This window comes from Curcuma longa, chromosome 4 (genome assembly GCF_044706935.1).
Source record: "Curcuma longa cultivar G26 ecotype Majalengka, Jawa Barat chromosome 4, ITB_CL_G26_1.1, whole genome shotgun sequence".
NCBI lineage: Eukaryota > Viridiplantae > Streptophyta > Magnoliopsida > Zingiberales > Zingiberaceae > Curcuma > Curcuma longa.
The window spans coordinates 15,918,543-15,944,508 of NC_133864.1; the positions used below are offsets into that span (position 1 = coordinate 15,918,543).

Genomic DNA, 25,966 nt, shown 5'->3' on the forward strand with positions numbered 1-25,966 from the left:
CAGGAAGAGTTCAATTAATTTAGATAACCTCGTTTTGAATGAGAATTAATTAATTAAGCCGTTTCAGATATCCAAATTAAATAATAATGTGACAGCAGCTTAATTATCATATATAGTCTACGAATACGTACAATATGATGTGGGGTTGGCCGATCGAGTGCTTGTTTGTCGACTGCGTTACACGACAAGGAAATGTGAAGAGAAATAGAGAGGGAGACGGCCTGATATTGTTGACTGCTCACTGGTTTCGGAATAATTAATTAATGTTACACTGTCATGGACATCACAATTAAGACAAAAGCATTTAGGCTTAAGGATCTATCGATCGATGTGCATCTCAACTTGTTATGGTTGCGTCTTGATTTTGATTTGATTTTCCATAGAAAATGGTAAGAAGTATTTCTACTTTATTTTTTCTCGACAGTCGACATATATACATGCATGTAACCAGAAACTTATTATGTGTGTTTCATGACTGGATTCTATTTCAGCTGTTCCTCTATTTAGACAATGTGTGTGTGTGTTTCATAATTAATTAAACGTCAATGTTTTGAAAGTCAAGATGCCCCTCCATTGTTTGTTTTACAAACTTGCGTGATACAAGTCAAAGCTCGTTAAAGCATGTAAATAATGCATGCCGTGGCTGGTGGCTCATCTGTTCCATTCCCGCAATAAATGCTTTTGACTTTTGTTAGTTTCTCTTCTTCTTCTTAGTTTTTATTTTATTTATATAATCACTTTTCTATAGAAGTAGCAAGTCATTCACATTCATAGTAGCAGCAAATACATTTAGTATATAATAATAAAGATCTTATTAAAAGTATATATATACCTTTTTATTAAAGGGTGTTGTCACATAATTCTTAATTGTATTATGACCAGGAGCAAGGAGGTGCTACACTTGTTGATATAGATTGTGACAGGGAGTTGGCAAAGCTTGCTCTGGGTTTGACTGACGTCTCTTCCGGTAAGGTAGTATTTTCATTATAGCAGTTGTGGTGCTTGAATTCGTTCACTAGCTACTATTCAAGAACTTGGGTTACAAGGCAGACTCAACTTGCAAGTTAAGTATAACTTCCTGCTACTTCGTGCCAATTCAGACTTTGAATCTTCCACTGAGAACAAAACTGTCCCAGCTTAACACAAGTTCCGCTCTAGTGAATTACTCGATATGATGTTTAACTCTCGGCATTTCTTGCAACAATTTTGTAAAAGTCAGGACATTGAATGAAAGAAAATTATATCTACAACGCCAAGCACTGAGAGATTATTAATGTACAAGAGACAAATTGAAAACCCACATAAGCATGCACCTACCAGCTTTTGTCACCCAGCTTGTCCATTCAATCTATCGAGCAGAGAATTAAAATCCAACGGTTGCCCACTGTCGCTCATCCTCTGGACAACATTTATAACCTGATTCCTATCGAATCCCATGCTAATTGCTTTCTCAATCATCTCCCCATACGGGTGATTGTGAGTTGGACGAGGTACTTGCTGATTCCTGGCAGCTGGAAGGTTGCTCGGTGGGTAGCTGTAGGCAGCATTGTAGCCTTGTATTTTGTGCGATGGAGGTGGATAAGGTGGAGTGCTCACGTAACTGCCACCCTTGCCCAGCTGTGGTGCAAAGGAGCTCTGGCTGACTGGAGGATGCATAGGCCGCTGTATGCCATGATGCAAGGGCAGAGACGGCTGCGACACTGTGCTGCCACTTCCTCCATAACCATATGGAAAAGCTTCAGGGCGGTTACCTCCAGGGTGCGCAATTACTGGATTAGGAACTTGCGTAGGCATGCTGCTAGGAAATGTTTCAGGACCAGGATTCACAGGCTGAGATGGGTAAGGGGTATATGATGGAGGAGGTGGAGATCTGATTTGAGCCTGTGAAGCAGTTTGTTGCTGCAAGTGCTGATCTGGCTGTGGAGGTAATTGCTGGAGGTATTGAGGAAAAGACGGAGGCGGGTTCTGGTTTACTGACAGTGGCAGCTGTGGCGGTGCTTGATGTGGTCTATCCTGAAGCTGGGATCCTGGTTGTATGTATTGTGGCTCAGGTTGGACAGGTTGGTTGCGTTGGTCTTGCAGCACTGTTTGATGCTGACCATAATAATTGCTAACTTGGTTTGGCATAACTTGGTCCTGTTGAATATTAGGAGGGGCAGGTGCTTGCTGGGGTATAGATAGTTCTTTGTACCGCTGAACTTGCTGAGAAGTTACAGCGGGAAGCACTGTTTGATCAGTTTGTCGAGGTAAAGCAAGCGCCAACTGTTGGTTCCCAGTGTCAGGTTTCTCATTCTGGCTTTTTGGCTCTGATGCTTCTCGTACATTAGTATTCTCATTCTTCTCAGGTGCTTTCTGTGCAAGTTTGACTAGTTCCCTTTGAGTTTCCACAAGTTCTTGCTTATCTCTTAGAACTTGAACAGATCTATGCACCTGAACAGGAAAACATAAAAAGAAAAAAAAAACTGCTAACTCCCAGAAAATGGAACCGATGGAAGAATAAAAAGAGCTAAAGAACACTCTCGGAATTAAAGACTTCATATTTCTCAGTGAACATGACAGAAAGCATTGAAAAAATGGAGAAAACAGGTGAGGAATAAAATTTCACTGTTGTGCCCCACTGAACGGATTGAGGCAACTGTAATTTCAAGGGCATTCATTGGAGCACATCTACTGAAAAGCATTAATTTTATCATTTCTGTGCTTGGGAACACCAACAAGTGTAACAGAATTCTATATTTGTATAGATACCCATTGAGTTAAAAATCCCCTATTCCCGTTTGCAGGAGAAAGCAGTTATCTATACCCATTGAGTTAAACAGTACGTAGTTCTAACAGAATCAAAAGGTCTACCGTTTGAGGATACTAGACTGGATACAAAAGAACAAAAAATTATAATAATTAAATACAAATTCAATTAGGTTATCTTCACTAGAGAATCAAGTGAGAGAATATATGTCATGCGTAGAGATGTTCAAGAGGCTGATACTTTATTTCCCCCAATTTAAACAACCAAGCATAATGGTGCAAGGTGTTATAGTCAAGTACAGAGATGTTCAGAGATAGGGAAAGAAGTTTGCATTACCTTGACACATGTAACAGTTAATGGCTAAATGGCTTAGGCAATCCATGTAGTCACCCTGCATAATATGGGTTTCATGTTTTTTTGTTTGTTCTATCTATAGTAGTGAAGTTCACCAAAGACCATATACATAAAGTTTTCAGTTTAAATCCAACTGGTCAATACCTAATAACATGAGACTTATTTTGATGTATTGAGGACTCCACTGCTTTCTGAGATCCTACCTGATCTAACCGTCACTCCAATCTCATTGATATGGATATAATGGCTGCAAATATCGTACAACCAGGATAAAGGTTATCAAAAAATATTGCTTACTATGTCATTCAGTGAGATTTTAAGAATGAAAAAATGACCAAAGACTGCAGGCAAAGTTATTTAGTATCACTTTATAAGAATAAAGATCATCTATGATATTGTTGTGATTCTAAAGGGATGAAGTTGTTGTACCATGAAAATTTTAGAAAAGAGCTACTGAGAGGAAAAGAAGAGATGAGACAAACATTTCTGAAAATCAATTCAATTTTATGCTGAGGTGATTGAGATCAAATGCTGCCTATTTAATTAGACAACTAACGAAAAATATAGGGAAAAGAAAAAAATATATGTGATTAATGTTCATCTAGAAAAATAATATGTTGATAACTTGACAACTACTGTGGTGGATTTTACAAAAAAAAATCTGTAATTATATTAATATGATAAAGGATATGTATGATAATAGAGTCATTAGTTTTACAATTATTGGTAACTTTGCAAATCAGCTTTCTATAACTGTTGGTTTAACAAAAACGGTTAGCTCTAAATTTATATTTGTTTACGTGAGTACTTAGAAACTAAAGGTTTTAGCAAATGGAATTAAAATTAAATGTATGAAATGCTACTAATAAGAAAATATCTTGGATCTATTATTCAACAAAAAGATATTAACCAGTATATGGTAAATAGGAACAAAGAGTATGTTGTTGTAATGGGAAGCTTTTGGAATCTTGTGTGATTGTCAAGTAACACTTAATCTTAAAAAGCAAATTTTATAAGACTGCTATACAATCCTCCATACTCTATTGATTAGAGTGTTGTTTTGCTACAAAACAATTGATGAAATAGATATGACAATGTTAAGAAGGATATTTGGGATTTTACTATAAAGGAAAAATAAAAAAATATTACACATTGAAGCAATCGCATGTAGCTCCAACCTATGATAATGAGAGAAAATAGATTGAGGTGGTGTACATGTTCAAAGGTGACAGTTAGATTCTATAGTTAAACCAATTGAATCAATTAGAATAGAAGAAATAGAGTGATTAAAAATAAATAAATAAATAAATATACATATATATATATATAACTCAGGTGAATGTGCTAAAATATTTTAAATAATTTGGATACTAATAATGCAGCCTTACATAAAGCTCAATAAAAGAATAAAATTTGTATGGTGATTCCATAATTACGAAAAATGCAGTGTTGATTATGATGGTGACAACAAAATAATAGTTTGGTCATCATTGAACTCAAGATGTCACGAAATCCAACTGGTCAGAAATCTCTTATTTTGTATTCAATCTAGTCACTGTACTATGGATTGGTAGTGAATCAAATTTTTTGACCATTAGTTTGTGGTCATGGCAATCATCAGTTACTCATATGAGTCTAAAGTGACATAATAACTATGCCAGAATCAAAAGTGAACTATGGAAATATCAACCAAAAAAAACTGCAGAGAGCTAGTTAAATATTCCTTAATCTAAAAGTGATGATAGAAATATAAGTAACAAAGAGTCCCAAGCACTAAATATATCTAGAGTGAGATTTTGACATGAAGAATTAGAAACTGGAAGGATATTTTGAATTGATTATTTATAGTAGTAGAAAACCAAATCAAATAAGAGTTGATCATATTATTCAAATTCACAGTGAACATTGATGAAAAGCTTTCAATGAGAACAGAAAAATAAGAATGCAGCCACATAGATAAATTGTGTTCTATGAAGAAACAATATATAACTATTGTTTAGTTATAGATTTCACCCAGTAGAGCTAATAGAATGTAATAAATGCATATTTGAGGCTTTCCAACTATAGTGTGTTATAATGAGAAGCTTGTTATAAATTTCAGATAGAGAAAAGTGTCAAAAAGAAAAATCATCATTCAGTCAAGTTTTGGAATACACTAAATGATCCTAATAACACCAAATTGCAAGTACCATTAGAGTTTAGGAGTATACTATGTACCCTCTTAAATCCCAAGGACTAAAACATTAGCTTATTTGTTGACACATGTGGAAAATTTAAGTGCCACTAAAAAAAAATAAAGCGATATTAAAAAAATTCCTTGCTTTCATGCATGATTCTTTTCTAAAGAACAACTATTGCTGATTTATGTTTATCCAAAAATAATTTTGTTAATTTGATTGCCAAGTACCACTTTTTTAAATTGAAAAAGAAAAAAGTAAATCCACAAAGGGGTACATATTAATCAACTAACAGTGGTGAATCATATTTTATATCAGCACTTACTTCTTGAAGATGCTTCTCAAGAAACTTGAATTTCACATCTTTTTCACTCTGATCATGACTAAAATCAGCTCGAAGTTCACCAACAGATCGCTCAAGTTTGTAGCAAACTATCTCCAACTGTGACAAACGGCCACATATACCATCAAGTGATCGGAGTAAATTATCAGCATATTTCTTCATGCATTTCTCAACAGATGGTAATACACCCTCCCTGGAATAATCTTCTTGCTCATAGATACTGACTAATGGGCTTCTCATGCTATTCTCATGGAGATCCTGTTCAGTGATGATCATGTACTTAAGAAAATGAGCTTTGTTGGAAAATCAAGGACTGAAACAAAATGAAACACAATAACTTCTATTATCCCGATAAGAACTTTCCAAATAGTTAACACAGCAAGACAAATCGTTAAAAGATGCTCCTACATACACAATTACCATCTAAAATTACAAGAAGTGAGAATTATATAAAGACTTCATCTTGGGGCATTACTATTCATGAAGGGCTTGCAGAGGGCCAACGTATAGAGCATCTTGAAGATTGAAGATGGCCATCTCAAATGGGAGACCTAGATTGCTTCAACAGACAATCTAGGCGGCCAAATTATTGCATGATGACAATGTACATCCAAACAAAGACAATCCAACAGAAAACCATGAAACGGGGACCAATCAAATTTCAGGAAAATGGCGAACAGGATGCAAGGAAAACGAAACCGTAATTTTCCCTTTCCCCGAGCAAACAATCGGATTAAACCTGCAGCAAGATCCAAATTACAGGTAAACATAAAACTTCCTATCCATTCCAAGACTCGAAACCCCTTCATAGCCATGACAAATTCAGGCATAACCTAACCAACATCAAGACGCACGACGCACAACATTGAAATGGCACATCAAGAAGCGAAATATATAAAAGAAGAAAAAAATAACGACGACAACCTTTCCGGGGGATCCGATCGCTTCCCAACCGAACTGTCCTGCGCGGAGAAATCGTCGTAGGAGCGCAGGATGTCATCGGAGCCGAAATCGAACGATCTGGAACCTGAGGCGGCTGCTCGTCCGGAGGACTCACCCGATGCCATGGGAGAAGAGACAAAGAGGGGAAGAAAGCGGGGAGGAGAGATGCGGTTGCTTGCCTTCGGCGACCAGTAGGTCTATGAGCACGCGACGGCGAACAAGCGGAGACCGTCGGGCGGGCGCTTGAGCTCGCCGAATTGGGGATTACGATGCAGATGCGGTCGCGACGCGTTTTTGTACCTCAATTTCCACCAATGGCAATGAGAGAGAGTGAAAGCGTGGAAAAGGTAAAAGTCTCAGATTTGGGGTTGATTTGCTCTTTTGGAAGAGAGATATTTAATTATTCATTTTATTTATTCGTTCCTTTTCTTTTCCACGTTGGCTTCATTTTAATGGATAACGATGGCATCGTAGAAGTAGGAAATAAGATAATAATAATAATAATAATAATGTGAACCAAGGAGAGCCATTTATTTGTACGGAGCTTTCTTTTTCCAGAGATCGCCAAACACCCAAACACCAAACCCGTTCCGATTCCCCTCTTCCTCTCTGGCCATCGATGCCGGGCCCCACTCGCCGGGCTCCTCCAGTGCCTCGGTGGCCGCCTCGGTGGCCTTCCTCCATTGCTCATTTTGCGCCCTCAGCCGCTTCGTCTCGGCTTCCGCCGCTGTCTTCTCTGTTTCTGCCGAGCGCAGCTGCTCTGCTAGCAGCTCTTCCTTGGCTGCGCTTTGTTTCAGCTCCTCCTCCACCGATCTTACCTTCGTCATCAGCGCCTCTTCCCTTGCACGCGCGGCAGCGAGGGCGACGGCCATCTCTGCCGCTGCACTCGCCCGGAGAAGCACAGCTTCTTCTCTAAGAATCACCGCCTCTTTCTCCTTCTCGAGCAGAAAAGCCTTCAGCATGGCCATCTCCTTCCGCCATCCTTCCTCTTCGTCTTGATCCCCTACTTCCTGCCCAGAGTCATCGTCTTTATCTGAAGGATCCTTGTGCGCATGGGGAAGCACGCGTTCTTTTTCCTCATCGGCTAATTTCACGGCGACAGCACGCTCGGCGTCGAGCTTCGCGGCCTCCCCCAAAGCCAATTGAGCTCTCAGTTCCTCGAGCTCCTCCTCTGCTTCGCCGAGCTTCAATTCCAGTTGATCCGCATCTCTAGTGCCGCGCTTCTTCTCGTTCTACAGAAACAGGCAGCAGCAGCCTCGAAGTAGTTCCAATAATTACAGCTTTATGTTTGGGCTCGGAGAAGTTTACCTCATGCAAGCAGCCGCGAGGGGAATGACGACCTCCGGACTTGGGGGCGGCGCCGGTCACCGCGGACACTGTACGGTGGAGGACGTTGGCCTCGGAACTGGTCTGCAAGCGGAGCGGCGCCGGCCGCTTTGGGAATTCGAACGCTCTGTTTCGGAGAAGAAGATCAGCAAACGGATTCTGAAACCAAGTGAAATCGAGAGTTTGAACTCTGGCATTACCTCGATCCCGACATCGGAGAAGACGAGCTCGAGATCCACTTGCTACAGTAGATTATTTCCCCTGCTCAAAACGCGGATCGAGATTGGCAGCAAGACCGTGCCAATAAATAAATAAAGAGCGAGAAAAATTTTCAAATTTCAAATCAAGATCTTGCCGGGTAGAATACTAGTTCATGATCTATTTACACGTTGATCCACCAACCTGCGTAATTGTGGATGAATGAAGAACAGTAAATCTTGCCGGGTAAATCTATTTACACGTTGATCCACCAACCTGCGTTCTTGCCGGGTAAATCTATAGATCCTGAGCAGCCAACCATATACAGGCACTTTCGAGTGTGATCTTTGCAGTTGTCTGTACACAGGTCAACTTATTCTAATGTGCATATATATATACATAGCCATGCTACACAACAGGCTCATTAGCCAGTAGTCGATGTATGAACTCATATTCACAAGAAGCTTAGCAAATGAGATAAAAGTATCCCGCTCTTACGATGCGATTAATCCTGCAGATGATTGATCCGATTCTTTTCCATTTACTACCAGAGTAATTCTGAAGGTGATCATGACCTACTATGCTGATGCTGGTGTGATAGTTGTCTTTCATAGGGATCAGCATGGTCCACTGTAAGAATGTATAAACACTAGGAGAAAAGACATCAAAATAAAGTCCAGCTAAAGTTATCAGCATTTGGAGTGTCGATGAGAGGAAATGGTTTGTCCACCAAAAAAGTAGTGAGCATCTGAAGAAAAATCCCTCTACTCCAGTGTCTCAATTGGCAACTAGCCAGACAAGGCTTGAGTTGAAATGCTCAACACATGTAAACCTAACCACAAGAAAATTTGTAATTGTAACTGAGGATAAGAATCAAAATATAAGTTCTTTAAAAAGAATTATGGCTAACTTTCCCAAGTTCCAAAACATGTCCAAGGCATTAAGTTTGAAAATTTTCTATGACATAAGAAAAATTAATGTGGAAATGCATGAGAGTTACATATCGATAGCCAGACAATCCAATTCAGGTGATCCGCATGCATATCAAATGTAGAAAACAAAAGCCTCGTATTGGCCTTACAACACTAGATGATCATTCAAGCCAAGGAATTTAGTTAGCCATATGCCAACCAAGTCAACTTAATTACTTTCAGTTGTTGACCACTTGAGCCTATAGTAGCTCCCCTCTCTACTTCTAAAAGAAAATAAAGGTTATCAAATTTCGAGTGCAATTTTTCGTTGAAAATCTTTAACAAACAATCTACCCTGGCTAGGAGTCTAACCATTATACAATACTAGTCACTAGGTTGCATGTTCATGTCTATTAAGATACAGAAAACTGAACTTGAATGTAATTCTAAAACTTTTCTAGTGTTTCTTTTTCATATAAGTTTAGCATACATCTACTAAGGGTGAAGAACATTTTTTAATTCATTTTAAATTAAAAATTTGAACTTATCTTTCAGGTTTTCATAGTTCTGAGTTACAGCTGCTAGCTTTTTTTTTTAACACTATAGTTTGAGAGGTTTTTTGTGAATAGTGAACTTACTGTTTATTCTCTGATTTCGGGTTAAGCCCTTATCATGGTTGATATGGTGGAAAGGAGAATATACATCTACCAGAGTTAAGTCAAACATCCTAGGTGGAGATCAAAAGTCAAGCCTAAATGGAAGTCAAAGTGGTCATCCGACTCCTCGACTCCATCAGCTTAGGCCACCCGACCCCTCTCCTCAGCTTGGCCATCCCGACTCCTTTATCAGCTCAGTCACCCCAACTCTAGAGGACTCAAACTTCTTGACTCTACTAGCTCGGCCACCCCGACTACTCCCTCAGCTCGGTCACCTTGACTTTAGAGGACTCAGACTCTTCGACTCCATCAGCTCGACCACCCCCGACTCCTCCCTCAGCTTAGCTACCCAATTCTAGAGGATTCATACTCCTTAACTCCATCAGCTCTGCCACATCGATTCCTCCCTCAGCTCTGCTATCCCGACTCTAAAGGACTTAGACTCCTCAACTCTATCAACTTAGGCCACCCGACTCCTCCTCCAACTCGGTCACCCCGACTTCCCCCTCCACTCGACCACTCTGATTCTAGATGACTCAGACTCCTCGACTCCATCAGCTTCGCCACCTTATAGGGGTCTACTGATGGTTATTGTAAATATTCCTGAATATAGCACCATAGGTGAATCGAGGAATAATCATGTGGGTGTCAAACTTGATCCCCCAGATGTTCTCCTACATACATGTGACATTTAGCGAATAGAGAAGCAAATAATAACTGTCGGATTTGGTCTGTCATCATTGCTGACGTGGAGATACTCTTTTAGCAACTATATAAATTCTAGAAAGGGCATGTGCAAGGATATGGTATGTACACATTTAACTCCTTCCATAATTCTACTACTTTCATCTTCTCTCAGCCCCTGTGCTAACTTAAGCGTCGAAATGGCCACGCTAAGCCCCTTGGTGTCCATTCTAACCTTTGCTTGAGTATTGCAAACATTCTAATGCCTTCCTTGTCCTCAACCCGTCGTCTTCTTTGTCGTTAAAGTCTACAATTTCGTCTCCCAGCAGTCGTCTTCGACTGATTCACCAAACTGTGGTGTCAGACAGGAACAATGGTCATCACCATTTTGACCCATTTAAGTGCCAACAATTTTGGTTCAACTGAATAAATCTTATTTCTTCAATATTTTTACCCTTTATGTCATATGAAAATTTTAGAACATTTTTCCATCTTACCTACCAGATATGCACTAAAATATCTTCTTCATCAATTAATATTCTCAAATAAATGCATTCTTCTTCGGTTCGAAAGTGGCAGCAAATTGCAAGCTTAAACAATAGTGAAATTCCTATTATTGCAGAGGATTAACTTTTGAGTGTAGTGGACAGCACCCGACCATGAAAGAACATGGACAGAGTGATTCAACATTCTTAAAGTCAAAATATAATTTCTCTGTTCCAAGTCAAAGAAAACTAGAGAAGTGCTAGACAAGTGAGAGGTGCCATGACTTCAGCTAATTGCGACAGGTTCTTAATTGGCTTATCCAGCCTTCTGTAGTTATCTCGAAGATTAAAAAACAGTCACAACTTGTTCAAAAATTTCCTAATTTATGAAGAAATTATGTGATAGAGCTAACAAACAAAAAAGAATATGGAAAACTATATGATAGAGCTCGAGTATTCAAATAATTCATGATAACCTGAATAACATTGTCATACTTGGTCAGATCTTGGATATCTAAATGTACTTGTTAGAAAAGGCTACTGTGAACATGTTATATCCCGTTCATCTTAATCCATGATTTTTCTAACTCGGTCAATGAATGAAGTGAAGATCCATAGAAGAAGAAAAAAATATGAAGAAAGTTACCTTTTTTCTATTCAATGTGGGAGGACTCATAGACGATGTCTTGTAACCCTGGCTTGAGCTCCTTATTGCAGAACTCTTCATACTCCTCTCCATTGCCTGCCTTCTTCTTCACCTCGACTACAACCATTGATGGCGTAAGCTCATATACATCCACGCCGATCGTCAAGGGGCCCTTCTCACTCTCTCTAGTTCCTTCTAAGCTGATCTGGCATCCCTTCTTCCTGACCTTAAAGCTTACTACCTTTGCAATGTACTCCAATTTAGATACTATTACTGGGACAGGCTCCTTGGACAGGAACCTGGTCATCTCCCCTTTTTCTTCAAACAAACCTGAGAGGTCAAAGCCACTGGAGAAAGAAATGATATCAAATGCGGTAAGGCTTGGTGGCCTCAACAATGAATGATGTTGGTAGGGCTCGTCGTAGAATGATGCCGGACAGGAAGACACGGAGCAATCCGATTCCGACCCTGATTCGTACGTCTCGTCTGGCTTAGGTTCGTTACTCTTCAATTGTTCATCTTCTGAATTTGAATCGTTAAAGCTATGCAATTGGTTGTCTTCTATATAAAATCGGATGTGCCGGAACCCTTTTCTGAACCAGGGATTCTCCATGATCTCCGGAATGGTGGCTCGGGATTGGGGATTGACATCAAGGAGGCGATGGAGGAGATGGGTGAGATCTTGGGAGAACCACCGTGGGCACCGGAAGGATCCTTTGTGGATCTTCCGGTACATGGCCACAATGCTGCGGTCGTGGAAGGGGAGGTAGCCAGCCATGAGCACGAAGAGGATGACACCACAGGACCAGACGTCTACCTTGGCGCCATCGTAGCCCCTGCGGGCGATAACCTCCGGCGCGACGTACGCTGGCGTGCCGCAGAAGGTATGCAAGAGCCCGTCGACGTGCATCTGCTCAGCCACAGCCGAGAGGCCGAAGTCAGAGACCTTGAGGTCGCCATTATCGTCGAGGAGGAGGTTCTCCGGCTTGAGGTCCCGGTGGAAGACGCCTCTGGCATGGCAGAAGGACACAGCGGAGATCAGCTGCTGGAAGTAGCCGCGGGCGGTGTCCTCGAGGAGGCGCCCCTTAGCGACACGGCCGAATAGCTCACCGCCGCGGACATACTCCATGACGAAATAGATCTTAGTCTTGGTCGCCATGACCTCGAAGAGCTGCACGATGTAGGGATGACGTACACGGCGGAGGATGGCAATCTCGCGCTTGATGTGCACGGCGAACCCTCCCTTGACGATCTTCTCCTTGTCAAGCGCCTTGATGGCCACGAACTCATCGGTGCGGACGTCGCGAGCGACGTAGACCTTGGCGAAGGAACCAGCACCGAGGAGCCTGCCGACATCAAACCGCCCGAGGAGGAGACCACCTCCTCCGGCATCCTTCTTCCTCCTCGTCTCGGCCAAGCTCGTCTCCGGCGCGGCTGCTTCTGCCATCGGAGACGCTCGGATTCCAAATCCCTATTCCGATCTCAGAACCTCAAATGGTTAAACTCGATCGCTCGCTTCCCTCGTCAAAGAGAAGCGCAGCGCTTAGGTCGAGAGCTATATAAGGGTATCGGCCGCGCGTCGGAGGGGGACCGATGACTCCGAAGTAACGGAAAAGACAGAACTCGTCGCGACGTCCTCTGGTGGATAACGGATGATGGCGATACCGTTACGGCAACAGCGAATTGAAAGCCCAGTATTGCTTGCACGGTTACCAATCGCAACGTGCTCCAACGGACACTCCAGTTTCTAGGGACACGTGGAAGGACAGAGGCATACGCAGTTCCGTTCGACAGCCGGCGATGAACCGTCCATCTTAATGGAGTTGCCTGTTTCGCAGGAACGAAGCAGTAGTAGACTCCTAAGACCCAAGACTTACCTGCCTTGTGGTTGGAGGAAATTGTGGGGCCAACGAGTATTCCTCGTCGGCGCCACAATTTTAGCGAAAATGAGTCACATATCCTTAAAATTATAAAATAAGACCTCTGGTATTCCTCGTTGACATTCGGTGAGTTCTTTATTTTGACCAAAGGAAATGATAGTCTACTATTTGATATTTGTTTATGACTTTCAATTAGATTAGCTTACCTAACCATTTTGACCAAAATGCCAGATGGTATTCTAAAATGGATAATACAAGAACAAACAAGAGAGCTTATTTTAAAGAAAACTTAACTAATCCAAATCAATTTGACAAATTTGTCTGGTGGAGAGGATTGAGGCCATGTGGCAAGACTCAATCAATCAATGTAGAGGTCACGTGGCATGCTTCCAAACTTGATCAATATAGATATATAGGATTTGATCAACATAGATAGTTAAGACATGACCAAAGAAAATATTCGACCGACCAAAGCGATCTAACCTATCTGGCCAAGTCGATCTGACTTCTCAATCTCAGCCTCCCGAATTGTCGATTTTCATACTCCCAAATTATCGACATCCCGACTTCTCGATCTCTTGGCATGCGAAGGGACACAATAGTTACTAACATGAAGGGACACAATGGTTATCAACATGAAGGAATATGACATTTTACAAGGTGCATTTCTTGGCTTTCTCTACACGAGGTGAGTTCTCTAAGCTTCTTTTTATATAAGGGGAGGGGACTCTCTAATAGGGCATTGGATACAATCTAACCGCATCATCTATTTTACTATATTTTTTTATCATTTATTTATTTTATATTTTTTGAGACTATCATGATTTAGACATCAGAGAGATCTCATCAGGTAACTTTCCCTTTGACGCATAGTATGCTTCACAAAATCGACTATGCTGTAGGAAAGGCTACTTCACGAGAAAGAAAGTAAAGAGAAACCTTCACCGTCCGCTCGATTGCCACATCGTTGACCAAACCTGAGAGCTTATTTTAGAAATTTAATTAATTTAAATTTGTAATTTTAATCAAAATCATTAGATATATTTTTAAAAAACTAGATTGGACCGTCCGCTCGATTGCCTGGACACAGAGGGCAAGAAGAGCTTGCCGGGCCAGTATGGCAGTATTCGCCGACCCAAGCAATGACAGACAGCACTAAAGTTCTTGTCTAATTAAATTGGCTGACTTATCTGCACAGCCAGTCATCATCTGCTTAGAATCCTATCCACTCTCATTCATACCTAATCTTTCGTCTCCAGATTTATACCGATTTTGAATGAGGACCCAACACCATCTATATGTTGCATTTGGTCATTAAGTCGTCTCTTGTGCCAATATCTTGTTGGAAATATGAATGGAAATAATGAAATGGAATGAAGGAGAAGATCCTCATATGGAAGAGTTTAATCCCACATTGGTAGTTGAGGGACAATTTAGTTGGTTTATATTATATCACAAGTATTGATGTTGTGAACAAATGCAAAAGAAGAGATTCTCTTTCACGTGTGAGTGTGCAAGAGGGGTGCGAGTATTGAACGTAGGCCTCGACTACTCATCCTCTCGACGGTTCGGGGCCTCCGGTTTTGGCTGCAGTATCCAAAAGCGTTTTTCCCTTGTTTCTGTCCCTGGTCAAAAGTCCAAGCAAAGAAGCCATTTTTCAAACTGAGTAGTAGTCAAACCCTGTGTTAATGTGCTTGCCTGGAAGCTCAGTTTTGCCTGAGTATATATTTCTGTCAATTTAATTTCCATGTTTAAATAAATAAACTTTAAATTGAATATTTAATTGATTTATAAAAAGTAAAAAAAAATCTTTGAGAGATCGTAATTACTTATTTTAATCGAAAGTAATTTTTCTGTTATAGGCAACAGAAAGCATTTAATGTCTGCGGTTGAGTTGGAGAGTTGTCTAAACCGGAGTCTCTTTCTTCCCTTCCGCTGCTCTTCCTTCTCCCTTCGCCTTCCCAACCATCTCACATGGCCTCGCTGCCGCTGGGGCCACATCATCCGCCGGAGCACGACGCCTTCCTTGCTGCCTCCGCTCCTCCCCGGAGCTCTCAGGTGGGCGATCTTCACCTTGTCTACCGTTAGGTTTCCTGCTTCCATTTGCTGCTGCTCTGGGTGATTCGAGCTGGTTCCTTGATATTATGGCTCGGAGCAACTTGTCAGATGTGTGTTCCTGTCCTGTTGGATAAAAAAAAATCTATTATGATGTGAATAATTTTTTGCTCCTTGATTTTATTTTGCCGATCCTCCTTGGTCCATTATTTTGTAAGGTTGGATGGTGGATCTCAGAAGATAGTCGCGTTCTTTCTGTCTTATTTGTTCTCTTAAACAGCCCCAGTTTTTTCTGGTAAATTTTTAGAGAGCAACTTTACTAGTTCTGCTCGATCTGTTTATCTCTTATATGTAGTTGTACTCGTAGTTTACTCTTTTTCGTTTTTCATGATTCTCAGCTTTTCATTAGCTTTTCCTTTTTTAAGATCTCACGGTTTTATGCATTCTATGTTGCGGATTTCAGCTCGGGTCTTAATCAAGGGGAAATCCCCATTTTTTTTGCAAGACGTTTTTTTGTTGGATTTATGTTTTAAACATTGTATACTCGTTTTTCAAACTTCTTTTCCTAGATTCTTCAATGTGAATTACGAGATTTTATACACTCTTATGGTCCTTTTTGCCTGATATGGAGCCTTTGACCGTTTGATGCCCTCCCCAAGGTCTTGGTTTTGTTGTTCAGATTAGGTTCATAACTTGGATTTGTTTGCGCCATTCACCAGGGATACGTTTTCTCTCAGTTTACTGAGCTTCTATGTTAGTTGCTAACACATGCCTGATTGCAAGTATTCATGTTCCTTGAGTAACTCCAAGTATCGACCTTGATATTTATTGTTTTACAATTTTCAGTTGTTTTGTTTTTGCCTACATGTTGCTACCAATTATGTAAATCAAACTTCTTGTTCATAATGAACCTCAGCAAGCTTCTGTTCTTGAGGGAAATGACGCAGTCACTGGTCATATAATCTCCACCACCATTGGAGGCAAGAACGGTGAACCCAAGCAGGTAAGCAGCTGCTAAATAATTGTGTATGGTATTGAAATTTATACCATTCTATCTTCATATTTTCAGTCTTTTTATTTGATATGCAGACCATTAGTTACATGGCAGAGCGTGTTGTGGGAACTGGCTCATTTGGTATTGTATTCCAGGTATTTTATTTTTTCATTTCCGATAATATGAGTCTAGCTGCTGCTGCTTGTAATGTGTTCTTATTGTGGCAGGGAAAATGTTTGGAAACAGGAGAAACTGTTGCTATAAAGAAGGTTTTGCAGGAAAGTAAATATAAAAACCGTGAGTTGCAGCTGATGCGCTCAATCGATCATTCAAATGTGATATCTTTGAAGCATTGTTTTTTCTCCACCACAAGCAAAGATGAACTTTTTCTTAACCTGGTAATGGAATATGTACCAGAAACTTTATATCGGGTTCTAAGACATTACAGTAGCATGAATCAAAGGATGCCACTTTTCTACGTGAAGCTATATACATATCAGGTAAATCTCCTTTCTTCTATAATTCCTGTTACACAAGCATGATGATATGTATCAACCTGTATATTTTTTTTTCAGTTATTTAGAGGTTTGGCTTATATTCATACAGTTCCTGGTGTCTGTCATAGAGATGTAAAGCCACAAAATGTTTTGGTAGGTCCCTGTTCTTGCAAAAGTGCAATATTTCATCAACCTTGATTGATTCAAACTTTTGTAATCAGTTAAGCTTTCTGCAGGTAAATCCTCATACGCACCAAGTCAAGTTATGTGATTTTGGAAGTGCTAAAATTTTGGTATGTGTTATTTCAAATAAAACCATGGATGCCAGTTTTATTTATGGCCTACCTTTGTTTCTATAAAAGGGCTTGTTTGTCTTTTTTAAAGAACTAATTGGGAAAGTATTTAGCTGAAAAGATTCCTCAGTAAGGTTTTGGCATGTGTTGTTTTGGAATGAAGCAATAGATGTCTGTTTTATTTCTGGCCTAATTCTTCTTTTTCATAAAAAGTCTTGCTTGTTTTAAAGAACTATTTGAGAACAATAATTATCTGTATTTAGCTGAAAGTTTCCTCAGTTAATTGGCATCTTACTTTTGCAATTTAGGTTTCTTGCAGTATCTCCATTGTGATTTTGTTGTTTTTATCTGATCTTTGCTTGAAAGCTTTGAGCATTTATACCTAGAACATCAGCTCATAGTCTATTTTGCCAATTTCTAAGACATGAAGAACTGAGAAGAGTTAATTTCATTTTAAAATTTTTAGCAGATGTGAAGGATCATTATGGCTAGATAATGCTTCCTTCCAAGGGATATGAAGGCTTTGCTACTCTCACGAGAGATGGCTGAAGGCTTGACTAGAGATATACCAAACAAATAGAGAAAATCATACGATAGTAGGCAATTCTTTCCAAATCCCAACATGTTGATGATTTATGGTCCATTATCCTTGTAACAAAAATGCCGGTTTGTTGCCGTGACTTATTTAACTTGTAGCATAAATTGAATTAGCTCATGGGATAAAACCTGAATTCTATAATGATTAGTCTTTTGACAATAAGGTTAGTTCTTAACACGTGGTGATTCTAATCAATGTAAAATGTCAAAAAGAATTACATGTTCCAATTTATTATTTAGTTGGGCACTTGATTCCTTCAAAGAATCTGGGAGTTTTAATGCGTCAAATATTTAGGTTAAGCTTCCATAAATTTGTCAAAAAGATACACTGTGACTGTGAGGTGTGTGTTCCATGATTGGCAAGAACTATTCTATTCGTTATACAGGCTAGTGTTCCATAGTAAATCTCTTCTGGAAGTAACAAAGGACTAAAAAATGTACTGGGTAATGCCTAATGAAGCTAGGGAAAGATTAGATATAAATAAAATCATAAAAAATAAACAAGGAAGATAATTGCACAAGGTGATTATTAAGTAAACTTAGACTTTTTTTTTAGATTCTTTGACCTGCATATTACATGTGAACAATCTTTTTGTAATACTTATTTTTCTCTTTCTCCAACAAAAGGATACTGATTTTCTTGAATGATGTTGATTTGTTTTCATTATTGCCATTGGCTTTTTATAATTCATCTTGCCCTTTCAGGTCAAGGGTGAACCCAATATTTCATACATTTGCTCTCGCTATTATCGTGCTCCAGAGCTTATTTTTGGTGCAGTAGAATATACAACATCTATAGATATTTGGTCGGCAGGATGTGTCCTTGCTGAGTTGCTCCTTGCTCAGGTACTATTTTTTTTAAAATTTTCTCTCTTATGACTTCTTTGGTAATCCTTCACCCCCTCTATCATTGATTGCTGTACTGGGTAACAATGTACATAAATTTCTTTTATATATTTTCAGCCGTTGTTTCCTGGAGAAAGTGCAGTAGATCAGCTTGTCGAGATAATTAAGGTACAGTTTTGCTGCATTTATGATATTGGTTCTTGTGGTTTTAAAGAATAAGGCCACATGTCATAATTATAACTTTCCTTTTTGTTAGGTTCTTGGGACTCCAACTCGGGAGGAAATCCGGTGCATGAACCCTAACTATACGGACTTTAGGTTTCCACAGATAAAAGCTCATCCATGGCATAAGGTTAGTTAATTCCATTTTTTTCATGTCAACTTTGAACCTTGAACTAGTTATGGAACTTCATAATACGTGACAGAGGGCTAGGATCTTTGATCCTGACAGTTTGATTCTCTTACCATCCATATAATCTGATTGACTTCCTTAAGGTGTGCACTTACTAGTCAACAAGGTTATAATTATTTTCTGATGCTGCTTATGGTAAATTGAGAATATCGAATTTGGTCAACCTTTCAAGATCTTGATAAGGGGAGGCTGATAAATTTAATTCCTTGACAATTATTACTGAACATAATGTGATTACTTCTGGAGGGGGGATGCTGTACTTTGTTTTTTTTGGTATTATGAAATTTGTGATGAGAATTAACATCTCTAGTTCTCTACTGCAGAGTTTCCAACATCCAGGTCCCGGTGTCAAATTTTCTAAATTAACCTATATAGAAGTATAGAAATAATTATTAATTTTTTACATTTAAATCATTGTAAATTTGACCTGAAATTCCAGTCAAAATAGTATACAGCACGATAGTCCTTGTGCAGGGGAAATAGTTTGTGCTGTTTACAACACCTGGGAAAGCTATTCCCTGGGTACCTTTGCTTCTGCCAGCCCTTCTGGCATTAGGCTTGAAAATGAAAGATGCTATACTGGGCCTTCTGTCTGTTTACTTACAAAAATTTTCTTGCTATATATATGTATATATATTATTTACTTTCTTTCAGGAATCTGATAGTTTCTTTTGATTTTATAGATATTTCATAAAAGAATGCCTCCAGAGGCAATAGACCTTACATCTCGCCTTCTCCAATACTCTCCAAATTTTCGCTGTACTGCTGTAAGTTTTCCCATCAAGTGTAATGATACAGTAACAACTGCTTCATGTATTTTTAAATTTATGTAACATATACTACTTCCCTGCACTGAAAAATAAAAAACAAGATGGGAAAATGCTATTCACTTGTGAAGGCTTGGTTTCTTCTATGTTGTTCAATTAGTATTTAAATTCATTCTAATGTTGTTCAGTGAGTTTATTTAGTTGAATTTTTCTTTTACAGCTGGAAGCATGTGCACATCCATTTTTTGATGAACTAAGAGAACCCAATGCAAGGCTGCCAAATGGTCGTCCTCTGCCTCCTCTTTTCGACTTCAAGCAGGAAGTAAGCTGAACATCTTAAAACCGCCTACCTGTAGTATAGCAAAATGAATTTTTGGACCTAGGATGAATGCTTTGCTGGAAAGTTCTTTGCTGATTAAGATAATTTGTGTTCATCTACTCTGATCGAACAATTTACCTCCTACCTGATTTGCTCACATCTAAATATGAACATTAGGTTGTCTTACTTTAAAGAGAAAACAACTACAAATTGTGAGTTCAGTTATCTTGGATAGGTTAATGAATTTTCTACTACCATGAACTTTATGCAAATATATGCACTCTAGCATCCAAAATCTTGCTTCTCATCTGATAAAGGTGTGATCTTTTGCTATTTGGATGCACATATAGTTCGCCCTTTGCGTATCAAGCCATTAGAACGGTGAAAGCTCCTAATCCCATCTATGGATGACAAATTTCACTTATAACATGCGGTTAAGATCCATACTCGTCAGATTGATATAGTTTTGTTGATAGGCAAAGCCTACCTACCTTGCACTTTTTAGAAAAAGGAAAATTATCCGTTTATTGAAAATTTAGTATATTTTCCTGGATTTGGGCTGCTAGAAAAGACACTGAGAAATGGAAACAAAGAGGAAAATTTTGTCATCATGTTGGCCAATTCATGTACATGCTTCTTCGATCAAGAGAAGTTCGACACTGACAATTTAACTATGCCTGTGTAACAAATAACAGAATTTTCTTGATAAGATTGATTGATCATTGTCTTTTCCATTTTTTCGCAGTTAGCAGGTGCATCCCCAGAGCTCATCCACAAGTTGATTCCAGAACATACCAGACGGTAACCTGGTCCTGGAAGATCGTAAAATGTTCTGCTTAAGATGTTATTATGAAAAGCAAGTAATCGACAATGCAGTTTTCTTACCATGGTAAAGTCTGGTAAGAATACTTGCAGTGTCAACCGCAAAACCTAAGCTGATGCTCGGTTGTATGAAGTGATTCTGATATCTTACCCTCCTTCTCATTCTTCCAAGTCTGTACAATAGTAGTTAATAGGGTGAATATGATAATCTAGCTTATGGTTCCAGCATTAGCTGGCTTGTAGATTGGTGTAAGCTTAAACACTGTTTATTTGATAGTCTCAGTGTTGGTAAGTTTTGGAGAGTCGGGTGTAATTTAATGCTTCTTGCCTCTTTTTTGTATCGTATGAATGTATCAATGCGAGTTTGAAAGCTTCTTGTAATGCCATGCTGATGGAGTCTCTCCAACTCTATTGTTTTGCCTTTGTTTGTTCCACATAAAATGTGTTATTGTAATAGCAACAGCACTGCAGCATTTGCAGAAAAAGAAAAGGAAAATGGTATTTCCATCTATCAAAAGAACTGCTAAATTCAATATTGAATCAGATTATGAGCTTGCATAGATTTCCTCCTCGTCCTCTCCCTCACCGTGCTCAGGGTCAAGGACCAGACGCTGACTGCCAATGGCATCTCCCTCCTCCACTTCAACGCCGCGCCCGGTGACTTCGCAGGCGGCAGCCTGGTGTTGCTCAACGCCACGCTGCTGGTGGACCTGTCCCTCGACCCCAACGTGGCGGCGTTCGGGTTCCGCGCGCAGCCACCAATTTCTATGACGGCGAGGAGACGGCGGGGTAGGTTGGGGCGCGGCGGACCCCTCGGCTGACCGCAACGGTGGACGTGCTGACCGACCGCGTGGCGCGGCAGATGAACGTGACGCCGGAGATGGTGGCCCGGGGGACGGTTGCCGTGGTGTTCACCAGCTCCACGGACGTCGGGAAGGCAAGCATGCTCGGCGTGTACAAGAGCGCGATCGAGATCGGCGTGAACTGCAGCTTGACGCTGTACACCTTCCCCCAGCCCTCACAACACACACTATGATCTCTCCATTTGATTTGTGCTCCTGTTTCTTGACTGTAATTAATTAAGGGATGTGGAGATTGACTACAAGAACTGGAGATTTTGATGTGGATAACGCAATTGAACGATTTGTTGATAGTCGTTGGATACGGGAGTTGAATCAGTAGGTGGAGATTAAGAGATGGGCCGACAAGGCCCAGAAAAAGGCGCCCGATGAGGCCGTGAGGCCCATAAATCACTTGGTCTATAAAGTGCCAGTGTCTGAAACCCTAACGCTCAGTTTACTTCTCCTGCCCTAGCAGCCTCTTCGGAAGTGGAATCGCCGCCCTCCTCGCCGCCGCCTCCTAATATCTCTTTTCTTCTCGACGGAGGATGCGATGATGAGAAATCATCCTCAACGCAGATCGCCAGTTCGATTCCGTTTCAAACCCGGCGACATGAAGCCTTATCTGGTTCATATTCTCTGAGCTTCCCCCTGATTCCTTCCCGTTCCTGTTCTTGATTTTTGATCCACTTCCCGCTCGAAGGGATCCGCGGAGGCATCGCCTTCTAGTAAGGTGCGTTGTTTTCTAAGCTTGCCTTCGCAGAAGAAGAGCGAGATGGGTAGCCGGTCACTCGATTCCCGGCGAGACCTAGCAACCCACGGACCTGCTTGCTTTTCCGTTCTTCTTCGCACTCGATTTTCCTTGTTTTTTCCCCTAAGATTGATTCCGATCGGCGCGTTTTCTGGAATTTCGATTTGTTAAGATGTTTTCTTTGAAAATAGCAAGCCACTGCTTCATCACGGTTACTGGACATAGATCTACTTCTAGTTCTGCTGGTCCATAGGAAGATATGAAGCATAAATCACAGTGCTCCCTCGCTATCCGATGCAGTCAAATCCATGCTGCATTTGGACGTTGGCGAGCCACATCCTCTTTGCATTTGAGCAGTGATGCAAAGTGTATGAACTCAATCTCTCATTTGAGTTAGAAATTGTGTTTTCCAAGATCTCTCACGGCGTCTCTCAATGCTAATGCTGATCAAATTCATCATACTTTTTTGGCCAGAAAATTCATACTCTTTTCAGGAGTTGGAAGCTTCGGATTAAAGGAGATAGTTTTTGCAGTTAAATTCTTGTAATCAATAAAGTTTCACAGCGAGTATGCAAAATTTTTATAGTGCTACATGGAAAGCATGTGATAAGAAACTCCATCATATCAATTCGGCTCGAAATTGAGAAAATTTAGGAAGAAGGATCGTAACACATACTATTTATGGATCATGGATTGGATATTGAAGATGATGCTCTGTGCTTACTCATTTTTTATCTGAGTAATCATCGTTTGAAATTAAAATATAGGAATTGTTTTCTTGAATGATATTTTAAATACATTAAAACCATGTGATTAAACTCAACTTAAGAAAAGGTATTGTTTCCCTAAAGATAAACCTTCATTATTTAGTTAGGTTGTTATTCGTGCTCGTTCTTACGCCCTGTTTACTTGGGATATATCAGTGGAAAACTTTTCTTTATATGTATCTATTCATCGTTTACTTTTATAGCTTTTTAAGAAAGGATGAAAACTTTATCCATCAGCGGATCGTTTTCTTCCAAAAACCTGTCCCTCCGAAATCGGGCTGAATGCGACGGACGGACGAAAAAATAAAAATAAAAATTTTCTCCGCTCGCGAAACCCACCCGATTCTTCTCCTTCTCCCTCGATTCTTTTCCTCCTTTGCCGTTGGCGCACGTCTCCTCTGTCGTCGGCATGCCGCAGAAGGTGTGGAGCAGGGCGTCCTCGACGTGGCTTTGCTCCGCGACCGCGGAGAGTCCTCGTTGAGCTCCAGCGCCCGCTGATTCTTCTTCTCATCTGCCGCTGACGCACGTCTCCTATGCCGCCAGCGTGCTGCAGAAGGTGTGGAGCAACGGGGCGGAAGTGAAGAGGGAAGTAGAGGAGGAGAAGGTCGGCTGTAGCACCTTGGATTGCGCCGATCCGAAGAAGAAGGTCGCCGAAGCCGCAGCGGAGATGATCCGCAGACGCCTCTCCTTTTCCGATCACGTCTGGGCAGCCCCGCCTCTCCTCTTTCGATCGCGATTGGATAAGCACGGTGAGGACGTTGTGGCGAAGCACTCTCTGCGGAATGCGAGTCCTCCGTTTACTATGCGCGGTGCAGAGATTTCGTTTCTCTTCCCTAGGGATTTATTTTTCCTAGGGATTTCTTTCTTTTCTTCATCCATTGCATGAAGTAAACATAGCATTAGGGATGACACTAATGCCTTGCTTGGGAGGAGGGGAGGAAAGGAGTGGGAAGAGTAAAAAAGGGGAATTAGAATGTTGATTTTTGTTTGGAGTGGAGTGAATTAAGGAGGAGGAAAAAAATAGGGAACGGTAAAATTTATTCGTGCATGATCATTAAATTTCTTATATTTTGATTTGAAGTGTGATTGAGAAAAAGAAAATTTTAAAAATATTTTATTTTAATAATATTTTTATTTTAAAATATTAATTTTTAAATTAATTTATCTATTTATATATCTTGCCTTTGTGGTGTTGTTTTTCTCGTAACATTGTGTTATCATCATTAAATGTTTAATTATTTGCACTTTATGATATTGGCATTGATTCAAGAGGATAGAGAAGATAGTTTTAAGTTTTTTTTTCTATTCTAAAGATAAGAGATTTATTTAAATAGTATGCTTTGTTTATTTTAGGATTTTTTATATATCAATTTTTATATGTAATAGTAGGATTTTATAATTTTTATTAATTTTTTATATGTGATTTTTTAAAAAATTAAAATGTTTTTATAATTTATATATTTAATCTTTATTCTTAGACGGAGCATCATGTTATACAAGAATGAATGATCATCTAGTGGATTAGTTGATTTGTCGAATTAGAAATTCAGATTATAAAAAATAAATGACAATGGAATAGGGTGAGGAGGGTCATAGACTTTCCCATCCTCCTAAGGCTATGATTGTCATGCCACGTAGGTTACTAAGATTTGTACGATATAAAGTTGGTGGAACAGGGTATAAAAATCTTATTTCAAATCTATTTTATGTCATATGAATATATATGTATATATATATTTATCTAGTCCTATGAAATTCATAGGAGATATCTCTCTTTTTTTTAAGGATATTTTAATTATTATTGTTTAGCTTTTAATTAATTTTTATTATCAAATTAAATATGAATAATCATCCTTATTCTGGGTTTATTTAAAATAATTTTATCTTCATATTATCGTATATTTGGAATCAATAATTTTTTATATTATCTAACTCTTCTATGTAAAGGTGGAATTTATCACTCCAGCAGTCTCACACAATTAGATCCATGACTATCTATGAGTTAATCGAGAAATTGTAATTGATTATAATGGAGGAGGATATTATTTGACTTTGTCGAGATTCAAACTTTTGACCTCTTTTATAAGTCTGCTCTGTTATAATCAACTCAATTATGTCTCGAGACTACATTATTGAACTCAATCACTTGCTTGTTGGCATTACTCAATTTTTTTCTATTGAAGTCTATCTATCTTGTAGAGGTGTGCAAATTGATAATTCAATTTGAGTTGGCTAGTCATTCAAACCGCATTCAAAGTTGATTAAAGATGATAATTCAAGTTGAGTTGGCTAGTCATAAATAGATTGTCTAATTGCCCCATAACACGTTTAATCTAAATCTAAACTTTTGTCCCATTTAATAAACAAACGTGTAAACTTCTGATTCACACATGACTCATTTATAAGTTTTAGATGCAAACTATATAATACTAGTTACTTTGCTTATATATATATATATACATATAAGAGAAATTGAAATTAGAGCACGATGGGAAAATTAGAAGCCATGATTCTCGTTCCACACGTAACCAAACAAGCAAAGCAACAAATTGGGAAAGCAGCGCACAGAGGAACCCAAAATGTAACGGCCCATGCATTCATGCATCCAAAGCTCAAGGGATATTATTGATCTTCTTAATTATGCATGCGCAGTGCAGTG

At 39.6% G+C, this 25,966-nt stretch overlaps 4 protein-coding genes, 1 long non-coding RNA gene and 1 pseudogene across 6 annotated transcripts; 3 read left to right on the forward strand and 3 right to left on the reverse strand.

The window, feature by feature from the left end:
• Positions 1-1,019: 1,019 nt before the first annotated feature.
• LOC141828215 (uncharacterized) lies at positions 1,020-6,829 on the reverse strand. Its single transcript, XM_074715596.1, has 3 exons — positions 6,549-6,829; positions 5,603-5,886; positions 1,020-2,430 (listed from the first exon to the last, which is right to left on the reverse strand). The coding sequence occupies exons 1-3, from the start codon at positions 6,685-6,687 to the stop codon at positions 1,327-1,329; spliced, it is 1,527 nt and encodes a 508-aa protein (XP_074571697.1). The 5' UTR covers positions 6,688-6,829; the 3' UTR covers positions 1,020-1,326.
• A 263-nt stretch (positions 6,830-7,092) lies between these two features.
• On the reverse strand, positions 7,093-10,566 carry LOC141827168 (interactor of constitutive active ROPs 4-like). The gene is made up of 3 exons (XM_074714417.1): positions 10,468-10,566; positions 7,871-8,047; positions 7,093-7,794 (listed from the first exon to the last, which is right to left on the reverse strand). Exons 1-3 carry the CDS (start codon positions 10,564-10,566, stop codon positions 7,093-7,095), a joined length of 978 nt encoding a protein of 325 aa, XP_074570518.1.
• Positions 8,482-12,915, reverse strand: LOC141826477 (CBL-interacting protein kinase 19-like). The gene is made up of 2 exons (XM_074713728.1): positions 11,469-12,915; positions 8,482-8,918 (listed from the first exon to the last, which is right to left on the reverse strand). Exon 1 carries the CDS (start codon positions 12,913-12,915, stop codon positions 11,476-11,478), a length of 1,440 nt encoding a protein of 479 aa, XP_074569829.1. The 3' UTR covers positions 8,482-8,918; positions 11,469-11,475.
• Positions 12,916-15,250: 2,335 nt separating this feature from the next.
• Positions 15,251-21,331, forward strand: LOC141826802 (shaggy-related protein kinase iota-like). 2 transcript variants are annotated; one of them, XM_074714105.1, is made up of 12 exons: positions 15,251-15,401; positions 16,315-16,406; positions 16,493-16,552; positions 16,625-16,897; positions 16,973-17,047; positions 17,131-17,187; positions 18,490-18,630; positions 18,748-18,798; positions 18,887-18,982; positions 19,726-19,809; positions 20,030-20,131; positions 20,874-21,331. In XM_074714105.1, the coding sequence occupies exons 1-12, from the start codon at positions 15,323-15,325 to the stop codon at positions 20,931-20,933; spliced, it is 1,170 nt and encodes a 389-aa protein (XP_074570206.1). In that variant the 5' UTR covers positions 15,251-15,322; the 3' UTR covers positions 20,934-21,331. The 2 variants fall into 2 exon arrangements, with proteins under 2 accessions (XP_074570206.1, XP_074570205.1); XM_074714104.1 differs by having other exon boundaries at positions 16,493-16,897.
• A 59-nt stretch (positions 21,332-21,390) lies between these two features.
• Positions 21,391-21,986, forward strand: LOC141827169 (uncharacterized; annotated as a pseudogene).
• A 279-nt stretch (positions 21,987-22,265) lies between these two features.
• On the forward strand, positions 22,266-23,180 carry LOC141826804 (uncharacterized). The gene is made up of 2 exons (XR_012601652.1): positions 22,266-22,908; positions 23,015-23,180. It is a non-coding gene; the product is annotated as an uncharacterized LOC141826804 (long non-coding RNA).
• Positions 23,181-25,966: the final 2,786 nt, after the last annotated feature.